Below are 17,500 nucleotides of genomic sequence, written 5' to 3'. Positions count from 1 at the left end.
CAAGATCTCACAACGGCTGAGCCGACGCTGATGACGTCACCCACAGTTATACAACCGAGCCCGGGGCCGTGCGGTGATCGGAGGCGGCAAATGGGCCTGCCTAGACCCCGGACTGAGCCTCGCAGGGCTCGATTGTCTGGTGGTGTCGTCCCGACCGCCGCAGGTATCGTGGGCGATGTGCGGTTGAGGTTTGGGAGAAACAAATGTGACATTTTCGACAAAAGAAAGCAAACTGACCATTTCGTGGTCGCATTTTGCGTCTACGGTCTTATCAGTTTCACACATTGCAATTCATTTTAGTGTGCAATTGCTGCTCGTTATGGGTCTTTCACATCACTTAGTGCAATGCCATTGTTTAACTTTCTTTCGCGTTATCACACATCTCTGCGTTCATCTCGTGCTACAGTGCTTCCTTCGTCGTCGCATCCTACCATCGAAGTCACCAGCTTGGTCGTGTCACGATGGATACCTCAGCTGGCGGATGTGCCTCCTGATGCGCTGGACATCGGACCTTACTCGCTGGTATGACTTTAATCAAAGACAAAAATGGCGGAACACCACCGCAGTGTTGGGCTACCCGTGTTTCGAGCGCTCGCGTTGACCACTCGGGGCCTTCGCAGGATGTGTCCTTCGACAAGGCGGCCGCCCAGTTCGGCTGCGAGGTCCGCTCGCACGGCCCGGACCGGCCGCCGCCGCAGCGCCGGGTTTATCACCGCACCTCTCCTCTGTCGCTGGAGCTGGACCAGCTCCCTGGCAACCAGCACCGCCCCATTAGCCTTTTGGCGCTCGAACTGGACGCGGCGGCGCTGGCGCGCTTCCTCGAGCGGCCACCAGAGGCGCTGGCGCGGCGCGTGGAACAGCTGACCGTGCGGCTTAACCTGACGGCGGTGCTGGTACCTGACGGCCGGTCAGGGAAGCTGCAGGACGCGGCGAGGAAGCTTCGCCGGCGGCTATACACCGGTCTGCTAGGGCTTCAAGAGCGGGGTTTCCACCTGTTCTCGGCGACCGCCGTGGAGAACTCAAACGGACAAGATGTGACCGTGGCGGGGGGGTAGCGGAGGCTGTACCGTCGCTCACGGAGGTCGCCTGGATGAAGGTGCTCTGTTGAGTGGGACTGGACGCGACAAAGCACGCGCGAGCTAGTGGCAAAGTAGTGCCAAGGTAGTGTTGCCGGCGCGAGGCGGATGAAGGCTTTTCTGTGCGGCCCTTTTGCAAGCGCGCGGCTGGCTGATTGTTCCGATTTATCTAGCCTCATCTCACATTGCATGTTTCGCACGCCTGTGGTGATGGAGACGAAGGACATGTGCAATTATTTTGGTGGAGTGTTGGAATCTTAAAAATACAGCAGGCCGATGTGCAGAAAGGGCGCAAAAACATGCGTACAATTTACACAAAACCATCAAACGAGTAATCGACACAAGTCATCTCGTCAAAAGATTCCGCGGACCGGTTCTGCAAGCATGACAATGGATGTCACGAACACTAATCGGGGGTTACAAAAGGAAATCAACGCGCACGCTAGCTTTTTCTTCAGCAGACGCCTCTGTGGTATACCAAGGCCAAACCAAGGCGTTATATATCATGATGAGCAACGCCGCATATCTCCGATGAAGGTGAGCATACACTGTTCAATTGTCACGGTGAAAAACCCTCCGCAGATGCGTACATGTGATTTGAACACTGAACAAGAAAACAGAAATCAGACCAGGTCGCTGCGGCGCAGTCATCAATGACGCCCTGCGGCGTAGTCATCAATAACGCGATGCGGCGCAGTCATCAACGATGCGCTGCGGCGCAGTCACCAATGACGCGCTGTGGCGCAGTTACCAACGACGCAATGCGGCGCAGTTACCAATGACGCGCTGCGGCGCGGTCATCAATGACGCGCTGCGGCGCAGTCACCAATGACACACTGCGGTGCGGTCACCAATGACGCGCCCTTCGTCCCGTTCTTGTCTACGCCGAAGGGGGCCACCACCACATTAGTCATCAACGCAGATAAAAGTACTGACAATGTATTACAAATATCGCATGTGCACTGATATCGGCACAGAAACATTGTTAAACATCGCACTACGGACGTCAAGCACATGCCAATTCCAGCTTTGGGTGGCTTCTCTTCATTCGTGCGTTCCTCCTCTGGAACTCACCGGGCCGACAAGGCTTAGTTTAAGTTCGCAACTTTCACATCTGCTCTCCAGAGAGAGGTCATGTCCTGCGGAAAGCGGTGGGATACTGACATTGGTAGCAAGCTCCCCTGGTCGCACAACGGCGAGGCTTCGATCCATCCACCAGGGTCCCCCCCCCCCCCGTTCCGGACAGGTTGCCCCCACTCTCTCCCCTCATTCACCCGCCTCGAAGCCGCGTGCGCTACTCCCCCTTCGCCGTCGGGCGCCCCTGGCCGGCACTCAGTCCCAGCCGTCGCAAGTTCCGCTTGAAGAAGAGCGGCAGCGGTGCCGTGACCCGGCCATCCAGGCCGGGCAGCCAGAGGGCGCGCGCGTGCAGGTGCATCGGGAGGTGGCGCGCCTCCGGCTGGCGGATCCCCAGCGCCTCGAGCGCGGCCCCGGGCAGCCGCTGCGGGCCGGTCGGCCACCGTCCAGCGCGAGTACTTGTGGTCGCCGAGCACCGGGCAGCCCAACCCGAGGCCCAAGTGCACGCGCAGCTGGTGCTTGACGCCTGTCGTGGGCGCGAGCTCCAGCAGCGCACAGCCGGCGGCCGCGGACAGCACGCGGTAGCGCGTTATTGCCGCGTGCGCGCCGGGTGGTGTCACGTCACCGCCGCCGGCCGCCGCCAGCGTCATCCGCGTGCGCCCGCTGACCGTGCCCTCCTCGACGGGCATGTTGATGACGGCGCGCCGCTGCTCGGGCGCGCCCTTCACCAGCGCCCAGTACGTCTTGACGACGCGTCCCTCGCGGAACAGGTCGTGCAGCCGCCGCGCCGAGTCGAGCGACTTGGCGACGAGGATGGCGCCGGTGGTGTCACGGTCCAGCCGGTGTACGGTGAACAGCCGCTCGCAGCCGAGGTGGCGCGCCAGGCCCGGCAAGAATTGCGCCAGGCAGTGCGGCGCGCGCTCCGTGACAGAGTGCACCGACATGCCGAACGGCTTGTACAGCACGGCCAGGTCGGGGCCGTTGTGGAGGACGCCGCGCCGCAGCAGTGCCGCCACAGGCGTGCGCTGGCTGGCTGGCGATGTCGGGCACCTCCGCGCGCAGCTGGCGCCCCCTGCCGGCTGGCGCGGCGGCGAGCCGTGCAGCCGCGCGCAGCTCGCGGACCACGGCCAGCCCGGACTGCGGGCCGCCGTCCGCGCCGGTCCCCGGACCGCCGCCGGTGTCCGGCGACCCCTCCCGCCGGACCGCCGACGAACCGCTCCTGGCGCCTCCACCGTCCGCCCCGCTCCGGACCGCCTGGCGCTGCAGCCCCGCCGCAGGTCGCTGCCCTTCTCCACCCGGGTCTGACCGCTTCTCCGCCTGGCTCGCTGGCTCAGAGCCCCTTCCTCTTCCCGGACTCGCCTGCGGTTGCCGAGTCTGCGGCACGGAGCTTCGTTCTAGCTCCGGCACGTCCACAGCGTCAGCGTTCCGCGCACGCCGCTCGGCGCCCGACACCCGTCCGTGCCTGGCAGCAAGGCTCGCCTTGTACGCCGCCGCCTCGCGCTCCTGTCCCACGTCCTCGAACGCGCTCCAGAAGTACTGCTCGTCGAAGACACCGTCCGGCTTTTCGGCAAGCTTGGCGTCGCTGGCGAGCGGTCGCTTAGCCGGTGACGTGGTCGGCGGCGGCCAAGTGCGAGGAGCGCCGCAGTCGAACGCGCCCGCGAAGTACTGCTCCTCGAACGCACCCTCGGGGCTACCCCGCAGCGTGGCGCCAGCGTCGCTCTGCGCAGCAGTGTCGATTTCTGACGCGGCGCTGGCGGCGATCGCGTCCATCTCGGGGAAGTACTGGTTGTCGACGAAGGTCGCGGCGTCGGCGGACGGACTGCCGGCGTGATGACGGGACTCTGCGGACTCCATTAATGATTCCTGTGGTCCTGAACGCGACCGGTCCGCCCGGGACCGCGGCCGGTCCCGGACCGGCACGGGACCAGGGTCCGCGGCGCGCAACCCCGACCGCGCCAGGTCCGCCGGTTCCAGTTCCCCAAACGTGCCCACCTCGACGTCGTCCGAGGCTGCCGTCTCCCGCGGCTCAAACTGGCCGTGCACTGTCGGCTGGTTGTCGCTATCCAGCCTGATGACGCCGAAGCTGGTGCAGATGACGGCCTCGCAGTCGGCGCTATCTCGCTGCAGGCGCATGCGGTCCAGCTGCGTCGAGATCGAAGTCAAACTCGCACCAACCGGCGGCGGCGGCGGCGGCCGTGGCGCGGCCGCCGCCGGTGAAGCCTCAGCGTCCTCCGGCTCGTGCAACGCGAGGTAGTCGTGGTGGCGGTCGCTGTCGGGGGTGGTGGCAAACGGACGGTGGCAGTGCAGACGCATCAGGCCGCCGGCCCGCGCGGCGGCGCGGTGGCAGAATGTCCACATTGGGGTGGTGTGAGATATACTTTGGCTCACAAATTTCTGAGGAGCAGGACACAAGGTGAGTGGAAATGGTGCCTGTGATGGTGATTTCTACTTTAATTGGCTTGCAGTATGTGTGATCAATAACCCAGAACTTTTTCTACTGTGTATTGCCAACTGATTTCCTCCTGCATCCTGGCACTACCTGATGCTCAGCAGAGGCAAACATCACTCAGATGAGACAGTTTAGACATAAGGTCTACACCTGGCTGATAAAAATAAAATATTTTTACAGGCTAGTTGCTCACTGATAACTTTACAAAAGCACAAAATGCCAGGAATTACAGGCAATAGGGACAAACTAGGAACAAGTCAAACATTGGCAAGGTCCAATCCCCTTCAGTGTGCAAAAATGTCTCTGTGTTGGCAGAGGGCCAATGATGAACTCTTGCTTGACACAAGTCATCTAAAGACTAGCCAGCCCAAATGTTCATCTGTTTCTGCCTGTGCATAACATTAATTGCACACCACAAAGTTACAAAATATGCCACCTCCTGTCAAATCCAACCCCCATAGCTCATCCGAAGCTTTTATATGTTCACATTACCAGCAACAGCAATAATTGAAATGATGTATATCATGAAAGAACAAATGCTACTGATCACACAGTATATGTCACTTCTAGTGACCAAACCATGGAGCTAATCTGACTGACCCATACACTGTGACAATGAATCACAGGTGCATGCCAATTTAATTGCCAGGGTACCCTTGCCAAAAATGACACATATATGCCTGACGTGGTTATTGATCCCAGTTTAAAAGTGACAGTACACCAAGCAAAGGCGATACGTTTTTAAGTACCAGCGTGCTTAGGGGCCAGCTCCATTGCAAACAACACATTACGAATGTCTATAAATGCACCAGCAACCACACATTTCCTGCAAGGTGCATGCTGATTGGGTGGTAACAATTATGCGTGCAATGCATGCAATAACTTGTACCTTTATAGCAGCGGACATGTCAACAGCAATCCATGTAAACAATATGCACGCTGGTTGGGGCTATTAGCTATCATGGTTATACACGCTACAAACATTCACATACATTTCACCACACAGGTCCACGTGCGCCGCAAATGTCATCTTCGCGCTGTAATACCAACAAAATAATAGTACTCAGAAATATGATTGCCTGCGTTGTCCGTTTCACAGCTTGGTGTAGATCAGTACTAATGGTTAGCGTCTGAGACGCTAATCTTAGCACTAGAAAATGTGAATAGAAAATGAACGCGAAAAGTTGACTTCTTGGATAAAACCATGGCGATAAATACCGATAATGCAGCTACAACTCTATGCTAAATTTGAAACGGCGCAGGGGAGACGATGCAGGCCTAAGAGGCGAGCAAATGTTGGCAACAACAATCCCGTGGCACGGGGAGCGTCCTGCCACGTAGTGGGCGTTATTCGGATTAGGTTAGAGCCGAGCGTGGCTCCCCAAGCAGCTGCTGGTTTATAGAATATCCGGCCTTACAGGTTTGTTCTGGAGAAAGGAATGAGGCGTTCAACGGAGTAGGTCTGTAGGATTGCCCACAACCTGTGAAGTATTATTTGTGCATTAATGTTACCGCCATGGACGTTTGTGTTTGTGGAGCCATTCAGTATTCGGCGTTTTTCATTCCAGTGGAAAGTTTTTTCTGCCCATTTTAGTGTGACAAGTGGAGATCCTCCGTTGCAGAGGGCAATGACATTTGGGGATTTACAGAATGTTTGGTGTGGTCAGTATGCTGAAGCTGCTATGTGCATGTGTGCTTGCAATGATGAAAGGGTGGCAAAGGTCAGAAGTGGTCAGCTCATCATTCCCATAGGCAATTTAAGTTGTGATTGTTTCTCCCCTCCTGTTGTTCATTTGGTTGGAAAATGTTTTGATGCATGCATCCCATTATTCAAACAGTGGGAGAAATCCATGCACAATTTTAGGTTTCAGCATCTGGAAAATGTTCGGTAATGGTGCCCATAGATTTTATAAATATTGATGGATGATCATTGTGATATTTGTTGTCAAGACCTAATCACATATTTTCTTTTTGCACACATCTGCACATGCTATCCTCAGCATATCTTTGGAAATTATATATGCATTCAGCAAGCTTCCCTGTATTGGAAGGGTTCTAAAAGTTCTGTCATTTTCAGGCAGCTATTAATTTTATTCAGTTGCATTGGGCACATGAGTTATGCATCATTGCATCATTCAGCCATTCCATTCTTTTCTTCCATTTTTCATCAGTACAATTAGTATCATGCCATTGCCCATTAGAGACATGCTAATAGTATATAACAGCTTTGCACTTTGTGGGAGTTTCTGATATTCTGAATCATGCTGAACATGGAGGAAAGAACATCCAATTTTTAGAATATGCTCATGTACCATATGCGTATCATAATTTGGAGAGGCTTTGACAGTTTCAAGTTTATTACTGATGCACTAGCTTCTGCACTGTTAGGAAGATCAAGCAGCAGAGTGGCTAGAATGACAGTGTGCAAATTGAAAAATTGTGAGTTTGATGCCTTAGGCCATTAAAAATTTTTGAGGCTGTAATGCATAGTGGGCCATGTGCCAAGCATCATTGGATTCTCCTCCATAGCAATAAACATTTGACAATGGTCAGATAGCCACCAGGGATGTGTGAACAGTAACACCACTTTTGGGAGGATGGATTTCTGTGATCAGAACCTCCACCAAGCAGTCATTATTGTGTGAGTCTTGACCCCCTCATCCATTGCAAAGTTTTGTCTTAACAGCACAGTTTTGTGGCAAAACTGTATCATGCAATAGCTTACTATATTGTCTGTCCTATTCTCAGGCACCACCTGACCTTAAGCATAGGCACCACCCGTGCCTGCTGGCTGCTTTCCCAGCACTGATGGGCAAGTTGGAAGGGAGGCATATTAGTCAGCTGACTTGTATGACTCATACAGGTCAGCTGGCTACAGTGCCTCCATTCCAGTTTTGCTCATACAGTATGAGCAAGTCATTTCCCGGTGAAATTGAGCAAAGACGTGGATCTTTAACCTTACTCCAGCTTCTTTTAGGCCATTTCCATGCAAAACACCTTTCTGCAACCCAGTTATACTCAGAATGGGATACAGTGATGATGAATGGACATGTGTGTGGAACCAGACTTAGTCAGGGTTTTGAGGCCCACGACTTCCCATACCTGGCTTACCATGAGTCACACTCATGCAATGCCTGTTTGGGGAGCCTGGGACACACATGTAGCCCATCCTGCTGGTTGTGCCCTTACCCGTTATGATCTGGCTCTTGCAGGCTTCATCAGGATGAGTTCCACGTACTTGACACGGAATGCCATCCTGAAGGGAGTGTCAGCCGTCTATTTGATGGGCTTTGTGTCCCTCTACATACAGATTCCTGGTGAGATATTTGCTTGACATGTCCAAATGAATGATTTTGTCACTGTGTGGGGGAACTGTGGCTGTTTTCCTTGCTCAACTGCTTGGCTGCTTAGTCTTCTACTACACATTGAAGTGATAAGTGGAAACTATTTTTACAAAAATGTAAGGATACTTACCAGCAGGCAATTCCACCATGTGTTATCAATCTCTCAACATAAATGCTTACAGAAATGTGTAGGTGGAACATCTTGAACCCGGATCCGAGCCCGAGCCCGAGCCCGAGCCCGAGCCCGAGCCCGAGCCCGAGCCCGAGCCCGAGCCCGAGCCCGAGCCCGAACCCGAACCCGAACCCGAACCCGAACCCGAACCCGAACCCGAACCCGAACCCGAGCCCGAGCCCGAGCCCGAGCCCGAGCCCGAGCCCGAGCCCGAGCCCAAACCCGAGCCTCGCACCGTCTGACCGGACGTCTGGCCGCCGGCGGCAGGTCTGTACGGCGTGTCCGGGCTGCTGCCGGCGCACCTCGAGCTGGAGGCGCGGCAGCCGCCGGAGCTGCCGCCGGCCGCCGCCGCCCTCCTCTGGCTGCGGGGTCGGCTGGCGCTGAACACGCAGCACGCCCTGGAGGCGGTGGCGCTGGCCGGCGCTGCGCTGGCTCTGCTCGGGTCAGTGGTGCGGCGGCCTGTCGATGCGGGGACTGCTGAGGGTGTTGGCGTCGGCGTGCCGTCGGAGGCGGCCGCGTGGAAAGCTGCGCGCGGAGAGATTCGAGCCGCCAGTTTTCGGCCGGGAACTGGACGTTTTTGCGTGCTGCTGCGCTCGCCAAACGTGTTGGTAGGGCCGGAGAGGGGAGGGCATTGGTGATGCGTGAGGCAGGGAGGTGGGGCTGGCGGACCTGGCGTCTGTGGGTTTTGGGCTGGGTAAGGGTGGGCCGAGAGACCGGGCAGCCGGTCCTGAACTCAGAAAGCGTGTCGTACGGACGCGGGCGTCAATGCAGTGCGGGCAGCGTAAGCCCATGAACGTTTGTCGTTATATTCGATGACATGAATTCGCTGAAGTTAGCGGCGGAAATGTCGGGCGAGGAGAGCTGAGTCAGCGCCATTCTTGGGCAGGGGACTGAGTCAGGATCCGTTGTCGGGCAAGGGACTGAGGAAACGGAAGGAATAGCAGAATTCCGTTACGATCCTCCCATGTCGATCTCTGCTGGTAGCCATCTGGTGGAAAACCTGAGCTTGCCCTACCTCAGGTGATCGCGGGGTACCTCCGCTTCTCACATGTGTTTTGCGAATGTGCTCCTTCACCCTCATGTTCTGACATTACCCTCGCCCTCTGCCAGTGTGCTGCTGGAGCTGTTCCACCGCCGTGTTCTGACATCACCCTCCCCCTCTGTCAGTGTGCTGCTGGAGCTGTTCCGGACATCGCTGGTGTATCTGGGACTGCTGTTGGCATATGGTCTGCTGACCCAGGTCGGCCAGGTCTTCTTCCTCTTCCAGGGGTGAGTGATAGCGATTTACGCATGCGTGAGGTGTTGACTTATGTGAAATATTTCGATCTCATGGTTCAGGTTTCATACGTTATTTGTCATTTAATGGCCACATTCTCCCAGCTTATTTGCATCTAATAAAGTGTCTTGAATGCCCATGACTGGTATTATTTGGTGCCATTGTGCCATGTGCAGCTTATGGCAATTATTCATTCCTTTCCTTGCTTACCAATCTTCCCACAATTTGACCTCTGTGCCACTGGCTCTTGTCTTTGTACAGTTATTGGCTGTTCATATATTGACTGACTCGTTTCTAACTCATCTTCTCAATTATACACTCACTCATACACTCATTCACGCTTACTGATTGCCTGCCTACCTCACCCAGCCACCCAGTCACCCACTCACTCACCCACTCACCCACTCACCCACTCACCCACTCACCCACTCACCCACTCACTCACTCACTCACTCACTCACTCACTCACTCACTCACTCACTCACTCACTCACTCACTCACTCTCACTCTCACTCACTCACTCACTCACTCACTCACTCACTCACTCACTCACTCACTCACTCACTCACTCACTCACTCACTCACTCACTCACTCACTCACTCACTCACTCACGCACTCACTCACTCTCTTTTTCACTTCCTCTATCACTCAATCGCTCACTGATTCGTCCTCTCCTTCATCCCCCGCCCTTGGCTGCTGGCGGTCCGTCTGGTGACGGTGGCTCCCCTGGCGGCCGCCAGGGACACCCTGCTGCTGGAGGCCGGCCTGCTGGCCGCGCTGCTGGCTCCGCTGCTGCCGTGGCGGCGCGCCCAGCCGGCCGACGCGCTGGGCATGCTGCTGGTGCGCTGGCTGCTGTTCCGGCTGACGTTCGCCAGCGGCATGCTGAAGCTGCTGGGCGGTGGGCCGGCCTGGTGGGGGCTGACGGGTGAGACTGCTGCGGGAGTGGGGCGCCGCTGGTCTGAGGGGGTCATCAGTGGGGATCGGGGAGAGGGGGGGGGGGGGACAAGCTGTGCTGTGGAGGCGGCTTGAGTCGACTGGGGAGAGGTGGTGTGCGTGTGTGTGGAGGGAGGGGGGAATGCCCTGAAGGCTTGACCGGACAAAGCGCAGGGTGAGATTGCGTGTCGTCTAGCCAGCGATTTCATAGGTTAGTGTAAGTTGTTTGCGGTTACCTGAGACTGATGTTTGGCCCGTCCTTAAGCACCGGCGGCAATGGCGAGGATCCCCACTAAGGGATAATAGTAATCCGCCTGTCGACGCCGGCGTCAGTCAGAATCTCTGGGAGAGCCTGCTGAAATCCGCCGCGTGTTTTTATTCCAGCGACTCGCCCCGCAGTCCTCCTGCGATGCTTGCGACGCGGTTTGAGAGCCTCTGACCCGCCTCTCGTCCCCGTGCAGCGCTGGAGACTCTGTTCGAGAACCACTGGCTGCCGACGCCGCTCTCGTGGGTGGCTCACCAGCTGCCGGCGCCGGCCCTGAGGACGGTGCTGGTCGCCGTGCTGGTCGCCCAAATCGCCGTGCCCGTGCTGTTCTTCGCGCCCGTGCGCCAGCTCCGGCTGTTTGCCTTCTGGACCCAGGTGGGTGTGTTGGCTGAGGGCGTGGCCGCGTCGGACGTTGGTGTCAATACGGGCCAGAAAAGTTGGGGATGGGGGCGGGGGGGGGGATGTCGTGTCCTGAGATCGGAGCTGGGGTGTCGTCGTTTGTCAGGGAGCAGGCGAATGTGTCTGTGTGTCTTGAGGTGGACCGAGTGGGGTGTTGTTGCATGGGTCTGGCTGGGTCATCATGTGGGTCAGGTTGAGTCTGCCAGATGGCGCGGTCTAGGCCATCAGGGAGACTCAGGGCTGTCTATCTTCGGAAGCCATTCATGCACCAGCCGTAATGAATTGTCGTCTTCACAGATTTGGCGTGCGAACTGCAGCATATCTGAGCCTGTGCCTGTGTTAACCTACCGAGTCGTTCGACACCCGAATCAAAGTGCACCGCTCACGGCGTCGTTGTCCATCAGTGGGTGGGACTGTCTGTGGCCCCTCTGACACCAGCGGCTCTCGGTGTCGTTGTCCATCAGTGGGTGGGACTACCGGTGGCCCCTCTGACACCAGCAGATCTCTGCGTCGTCCATCAGTGGATGGGACTGCCAATGGCCCCTCTGACACCAGCAGATCTCTGCGTCGTCCATCAGTGGGTGGGGATGCCGGTGACCCCACGGACACCCCACTGACCCCACTGACACCGTCTGCAGCAAAGGCTTCAGCATTGACCCATTGACCTATCATTAAACTTGTGACCTAGCATTGACATACCGACCTAGCATCGACCAATCATCGACCTAGCATTGTCCTATTGACCAAACGTTGATCTTTTGACCTAACGTTGGCCTATTGACCTAACGTTGACCTATTGACCTAACGTTGACCTAACACTGACCTATGAACCCAAAATTGGGATATGAACGTAATATTGACCCATGGACCTGACATTGACCTATTAGCCCAGAATTGACACATCCACACTGATGTGTGTGTCCACCGCCGCAGGCATTTCTCACTCGCCGAACGCCGCCCGTGGCGTCCCTTGTCTGCGAAGCGGGCATTCCTGCCCTCATGCTGACGGCAGCGTCTTCCGCAGGTCGCCCTGCAAGTGGCCGCAATGCTGACAGGCAACTGCAGCTTCTACCACATCCTCGTCATCGTGCTCTGTCTCTCGCTGGTCGACGATGACTGGCTTCAGGGCAGGCGGCAAGGTCAGAACAGCGACGCGAGGACAGCGTCAGAGTCCGCGGAGGGAGGGGGGGGGGGGGGGGGGAGGGGTATCAGTGGTGCGTCGGGGCCCCGGTAGTCACGTGGAGCAGGAATGGTAACGATGTGGTACAGCCCATCCACACCGTCATGTCGGCAGTGTGATGGTAGCTAGTCGCTAAAACAGCACGGCTAAGCAACGCAAGAGCCAAGAACCCTCCGACCAGGCGAATGCCATCACCGTCGTGAGGGAAGGCGGGGACGCACTGACAGACTTTGTCACGTTTGCGTGCTGTTCGGCTGCAGTCCACCCCCATGTATTTACGACGTTTCTGAAGTGGGTAGCCACTTTCGTTCTGTACGTCAAGCGTCACTGTCGTTAAACGTCACTGTTTTTTTCTCGTTCCTTCGCTGTACGTCACTTTCATCGTACGTCAAGCGAATGCGTCCGAGCCCGTGCACGTGTCGAGGCCACTCGGGGTCCGTTGGCCGCCGTCTCCCCGCCGTCCGCCTGACAGTGGGCGGCGAGGCAGCTGCCAGCTGCCAGCTGGTGACAGTGGGCGTCCGTCCGGCAGCTGGCGCCGGCGTACCGGGCCTGCTAGCGACGCTGGCGACGCTGGTCGTGTACGGCGCCCTGCTGCTGGGCGCCGTGTTCCTCTTCGAGCTGCGCCTCGACTACGGAGGGCTGGCAGCGCGGACCGGTCAGTGCTCGGTGCTCGGTGCTCGGTGCCCGCGTGCCCGCGTGCTCGGTGCCCGCGTGCCCGCGCGCTCGGTCGAGGATCCCAGCTGGATACCTGGGTGGCTTGCGTTCGCTGGTGTCAGCGCCACCGATGTCATTTGTATCTGTGTCTTCTGCATTCGATGTCATTTGTGTCAGTGTCTTTTGCAACTGATGCCATTTATGTCGCTGTCTTCTCCCACTGATGTCATTTGTGGCAGTGTCTTCTCCCACTGATGTCATTTGTGGCAGTGTCTCCTGCCACTGATGTCATTTGTGGCAGTGTCTTCTGCCACTGATGCCATTCGTGTTGGTGTCTTTGTCACTGATGTCATTCATGTCGCTGTCTCCTGTCACTGATACCATTTGTGGCAGTGTCTTTTGCCACTGATGTCAATTGTGGCAGTGTCTCCCGTCACTGACGTCATCTGTAGTGGTGTCTTCTGCCACTGATGTCGTTTGTGTCTGTGTCTTCTATCACTTTTGTCGGAGTGCTGATAACGCGTTCCGAGTCATTAACGAGTCTGCGTTCACCACTGCGCGTCTGGGAAATCAGAGATACGGCGTAAGATTCCTCGCGCTGCTCGCCCTTCGTGCCATGGTGAGAGGCAGGCGACGCCATATAGTCTCAGCAGCTGAGTGCGTTGTGAAGCTCCGATGATGATGATAATGACCGGTTGCATAATTGTCAGTGTCAGTTCCGGTTGTGTCAGTGTCAGTCCTGCGCGTCGCTTGAGTGGGACCAGTGTGGGACCGGTGATGCCGAATGTTGTCAAACCCATGCAGGTGTCTCAGGCGTGTTGTGTATACGGGCCTCGCACTTATTGGACCAAATGGCGGCAAATATCTTGCTGCATGCATAAGAAAACCGCATCACCAATGGAAGCACGCAGCTTCTGCCGTAGTTGGCGTTACAATGTGTCAATCCGTTTGCTGCGATGGAATCGTATGGTATGGGACGTGGTGTTTCCTGGTGGTTACTGGGACACGTGTTAGTGCCCACGTCTGGTCTCTCACTGCCCTGCCCCCCTCCCCCAGTCCCTCCTCTCCCCGTCCTCTTCGCATACCAGGTCTCGCCACCGCTCCCAAATATTGCCTCCTCGTGTGTCCTGTGCTCTCCTCCTCTCTCTTTCCGTCGTCTGCAGCCTTCCGGTCCTGGCCGCCGTCCTCACCGTTCCGGTCCTGGCGCTGGCCCCCGTCCTCGCCGCTCCGGTCCTGGCACCGGCCGCCGTCCTCGCCGTCCCGGTGCTGGCGCTGGTCCCCGTCGCCACCGGCCCGCTCCTGCCGTCGGCCCCCGTTGCCGCGGGCCCCCCGCCCTCCTGCGGCCTCCCTGGTCGTCCAGCTGCTGCTGCCGGCGGCGGCGGCGACGCTTGGTGAGGCGACTGTCGGGCCGCGCGGGGCTGCGAACGCCTCGCAGCAAAGGCGTGACGAGGCGACGGGCCAGCCGGCTGGGCACGCAGGCTGGGCTGGGCAGGCGACGTGGAAACGGCGCTTTCTCCCCGAGTTCGTTTTTAGGGACGGACCGCCACCGATATTGGTAAACGCGCTTCTTACGTGGTATGACAGGTTTCAACGTAAGCTTCCTCTCTGCTTCGCTGGGGAATGTCTGTCATCTGACTCACGTGAGTCGCCTCGGTTCGTTTCGCTGACTCGGCTTTCTCGATGACAGCCTTCACTAAGAGCGACTTCGAGGAGTTCGCGCAGAAGGCCGTCCCCGGCAGCATCGCGTTAGGAGCCGCCGCGTTCTTGCTGGCAGCTGCCGAGGCGCTCACCTCAGGTGAGCACGAGGGCGGAGGCTCTCACCGCGGGTGAGAACGAGTGCTGGGGCTGCCACTTCAGGTGAGCACGAGGGCGGAGGCTCTCACCTCGGGTGAGGACGGATGCTGAGGCTGTCGCTTCAGCTGACGTCTGGGGCAGAGGATCTCACCGTCGGTGAGCACTGTTGCTGGGGCTTAGTCGGGCAAGGAGAGGTGCTGACATTCTCACCTTGAACAAGAAAGGGTGCCGGGTCTCCGACTACAAGTAGGAACTATATGGCAGGCGAACACGCTGAGACTCACCTCACCTAAAATGACGTACTGGGGCGTTGACTTGCGGTGGGACCGGGCTGTCTCTAGTTGAGACAGGGTGCTTACCCCGGTGAGGCCAATGTGCCGTCTGCCGACGCTCTCACCCCTGCCGCAGGCTGTGGCCATGTTTGTCGCCAGTCGGTCTTGGTATCTGAACGCATCCTTGCACATTTGTGTGCGGTAGCATTACCTGCAGCGCCGTTCAGTGTTACGTGAATTCTGTTTTTTCTCCTATCGGGGAGGGGAAAGGGCATCTGTTGTAAGCGTGCTATTATATATATATATATATATATATATATATATATATATATATATATATATTGTGTAGCTTTGGACTGGGAAAAATACGACTACCAGGCTGGACTACGCTAGATTCGCTACTTAATATGCTACTAAGGTATACTACTAGCTTAGACCTGTATCTCGTGTTCGTGGAATTCGTTTTTAAAGATTTGGTCCGAACCCTTCGAATTGACGGATTTCTGGAATCAGAGCTCACGCTAAGCAGTGCTTGCTGCGAGCCCTGACCCCTACCATCCGATCGTGCAATGCCCGGCGACGGCAGAATTTAGTGGCGAAAGCTCGACGTGCCGCAATGCTCGGCACGGTCCGTCCTGCCCTCTGACGTCAACTGACCTGTAACGCAAGCGCTGCCACCGGCCGCAGGCCATGCCTGTCAGGGGCAAATAGCGAGCGCCCGAGGCGACTCGAGCCCACCCCGCCACGGGTGGGTGGATCGGAAGGCTGGCGCTCTAACCAACTGAGCCACTGGGACGGACTGGTTAGTCAAATGATTATTGAATCTTCTTAGTGATAAGAGGCAACCTCATCATGGACCGTTTGTGAACACTGTCCTCCCCTGCTGCAGCGCTGATGGACTCGCCCGGCCTGTGCAGCGCTCTGGATGCTATCTGGAAGACCCTCGTCTCCGTGGCGGTGGCTGCTCTGGTGTTTGGCGTCTCGCTGGTGAGTGGGCGGCGATGCTGGTGTGTGGAGGTCGGTGGCCCTCACTGACTAGTATGCGTTTGCTCTGCTATTGTTCTTTTGTATTGGTATTTGCTCTTCTGTTTTGCAGCTTTTGCGTGTTGCATTGTCGTGTGCTTTAGCGTCTTTTAGAGTTGAATTTTGGGCCAGTTGAGCCATGACACAGATGACACAGTATGGCCTGTGACTTTTCAGCTCTGGTGTGTGTGACGTCAGACTCCGTCCGGCTGCCCCAAGTGTGACGTCAGGCCCGGGGTGCCGGTGGCGTCACACCTCTTCCGCCACTTCATATATATATATATATATATATATATATATATATATATATATATATATATATTATAGATAACCACCAACATAATCGTCATCAATCCGGGCGTGCCGGTGACGTCACGCTGTCGGTGACGTCGCCGCTGCCGCCGCCGTCAGGTGCCGTTCTCCTCCCTGGACGCGGCGACGCAGGGGGCGCTGCCGACCCTGCTGCGGGACGTGGCCGGCCCGCTGCAGCAGCACCGACTGCTCGGCCAGTACGGCCTCTTCCACGAGCTGGCCGGCGCCGGAGGTAACGTCCGCCGCAGCGGCGGTGGCGGCCGCCCGGTGGCCGCCGGCTGGTGGCGCTGGCCGGACTGGGGCGTGTTGACGTGCGACATCAGTGCTGGTTGTCCGTGGTTTGTGGAGTGTGGCGCGTGGCGTGCGTACGTGCGTGCGTAATAATAGTGTACAGACGAATGCTGTAAGGACATTCTCTGACATAGCATGAGCTGTCCTCACCTACACGCCTAGCATATCGCGTACAGTTTAGTTGGTGAAGTCTGTACCAAGGTGCATAATCTAAACCATTGTAGTCAGGTCAAGGGCTTGGCATGTTATTACAGCAAAGTGGTATCAATTCTGCACACTGTTACAGTGCATGTACATCACACATCGGTAATGTGTGTGATAGTAAGTATATGCTCCATGGGGAGGCGTGCGGCATGGAAAGTCGGACTCACGGTCTGGTGGCACGACAGACGAGATATGACATGTCTGATATGAACGTGGCTTAACGCTGTGTTTCCAATGTGACGTGTTGCCTTTCATACGAGACCCAGACCTGTGTGACTGTGCCAGTGGACAAGCAAAGCTCCCTTCTGCGGGAGTGGTCGTCGGACACCGTCTACCCCAGCCGCCGGTCACCCCCGACCTCCGTGACCCGTGACTTTTGACCTCTGATCACGGTGATCGCTGACCTCGGCGACCTCAGACCTCTGCGACCTCTGATCTCAGTGATCTCTGACCTGGGCGATATCTGACCTCGGTGACCTCTGACCCAAGCGACCTCGGAGCCCGGTGCCCTCTGACCTGTGTCCCGGCTGCAGGCCGCCGGGAGCTGATCCTGGAGGGCGCCCACTCCGCCAGCGGACCGTGGAAGGAGATTGAGTTCAAATACAAGCCGGGAGATGTCGCCGCTGCACCGAGCTTCGCGTGTACGTGCCATCGCTCACCGGCCGGGGCCGCCTCGCCGCGACGGGGAGGCGCTGCCTGACGGCCTTAAAGGAGATTCTGGGATACTATCTAGGGCAGGGTCACTGCCTCTCTCTCTCTCTCTCTCTCTCTCTCTCTCTCT

General features: G+C 57.1%; 3 protein-coding genes and 2 long non-coding RNA genes across 5 annotated transcripts in view; 4 read left to right on the top strand and 1 right to left on the bottom strand.

Annotated features, from left to right (window-relative positions):
• Positions 1 to 1,055, top strand: part of LOC119104376 (uncharacterized) — a 12,926-nt gene extending 11,871 nt beyond the window's left edge. Inside the window, exon 3 of the mRNA XM_037228072.1 lies at positions 621 to 1,055. Within this exon, the coding sequence (XP_037083967.1) occupies positions 621 to 1,055 (435 nt within the window). The remainder of the gene's footprint in view (positions 1 to 620) is intronic.
• Positions 1,056 to 2,370: 1,315 nt separating this feature from the next.
• Positions 2,371 to 3,134, bottom strand: LOC119104375 (mitochondrial RNA pseudouridine synthase Rpusd4-like). The gene is made up of 2 exons (XM_037228071.1): positions 2,786 to 3,134; positions 2,371 to 2,574 (listed from the first exon to the last, which is right to left on the bottom strand). Exons 1-2 carry the CDS (start codon positions 3,092 to 3,094, stop codon positions 2,371 to 2,373), a joined length of 513 nt encoding a protein of 170 aa, XP_037083966.1. The 5' UTR covers positions 3,095 to 3,134.
• A 2,774-nt stretch (positions 3,135 to 5,908) lies between these two features.
• Positions 5,909 to 8,424, top strand: LOC119104199 (uncharacterized). The gene is made up of 3 exons (XR_005094888.1): positions 5,909 to 6,019; positions 7,812 to 7,916; positions 8,383 to 8,424. It is a non-coding gene; the product is annotated as an uncharacterized LOC119104199 (long non-coding RNA).
• Positions 8,425 to 8,510: 86 nt separating this feature from the next.
• On the top strand, positions 8,511 to 10,170 carry LOC119104826 (uncharacterized). The gene is made up of 3 exons (XR_005094990.1): positions 8,511 to 8,557; positions 9,283 to 9,384; positions 10,133 to 10,170. It is a non-coding gene; the product is annotated as an uncharacterized LOC119104826 (long non-coding RNA).
• A 27-nt stretch (positions 10,171 to 10,197) lies between these two features.
• LOC119104824 (lipase maturation factor 2) lies at positions 10,198 to 17,352 on the top strand (the record flags this gene model as incomplete). Its single annotated transcript, XM_037228542.1, is given in 8 exon segments — positions 10,198 to 10,317; positions 10,787 to 10,965; positions 12,014 to 12,128; positions 12,699 to 12,824; positions 14,511 to 14,618; positions 15,779 to 15,876; positions 16,324 to 16,456; positions 17,253 to 17,352. Coding segments are annotated over 8 exon segments (953 nt in total), but the record flags the coding sequence as incomplete, so codon positions are not given.
• Between the last annotated feature and the right edge of the window lie 148 nt (positions 17,353 to 17,500).

This window comes from Pollicipes pollicipes, unplaced genomic scaffold, assembly GCF_011947565.3.
Source record: "Pollicipes pollicipes isolate AB1234 unplaced genomic scaffold, Ppol_2.1 Scaffold_6052;HRSCAF=7182_pilon_pilon_pilon, whole genome shotgun sequence".
NCBI lineage: Eukaryota > Metazoa > Arthropoda > Thecostraca > Pollicipedomorpha > Pollicipedidae > Pollicipes > Pollicipes pollicipes.
The sequence above is the reverse complement of the archived record's forward strand: the minus strand, read 5'-3'. Positions and strand labels throughout refer to the sequence as shown.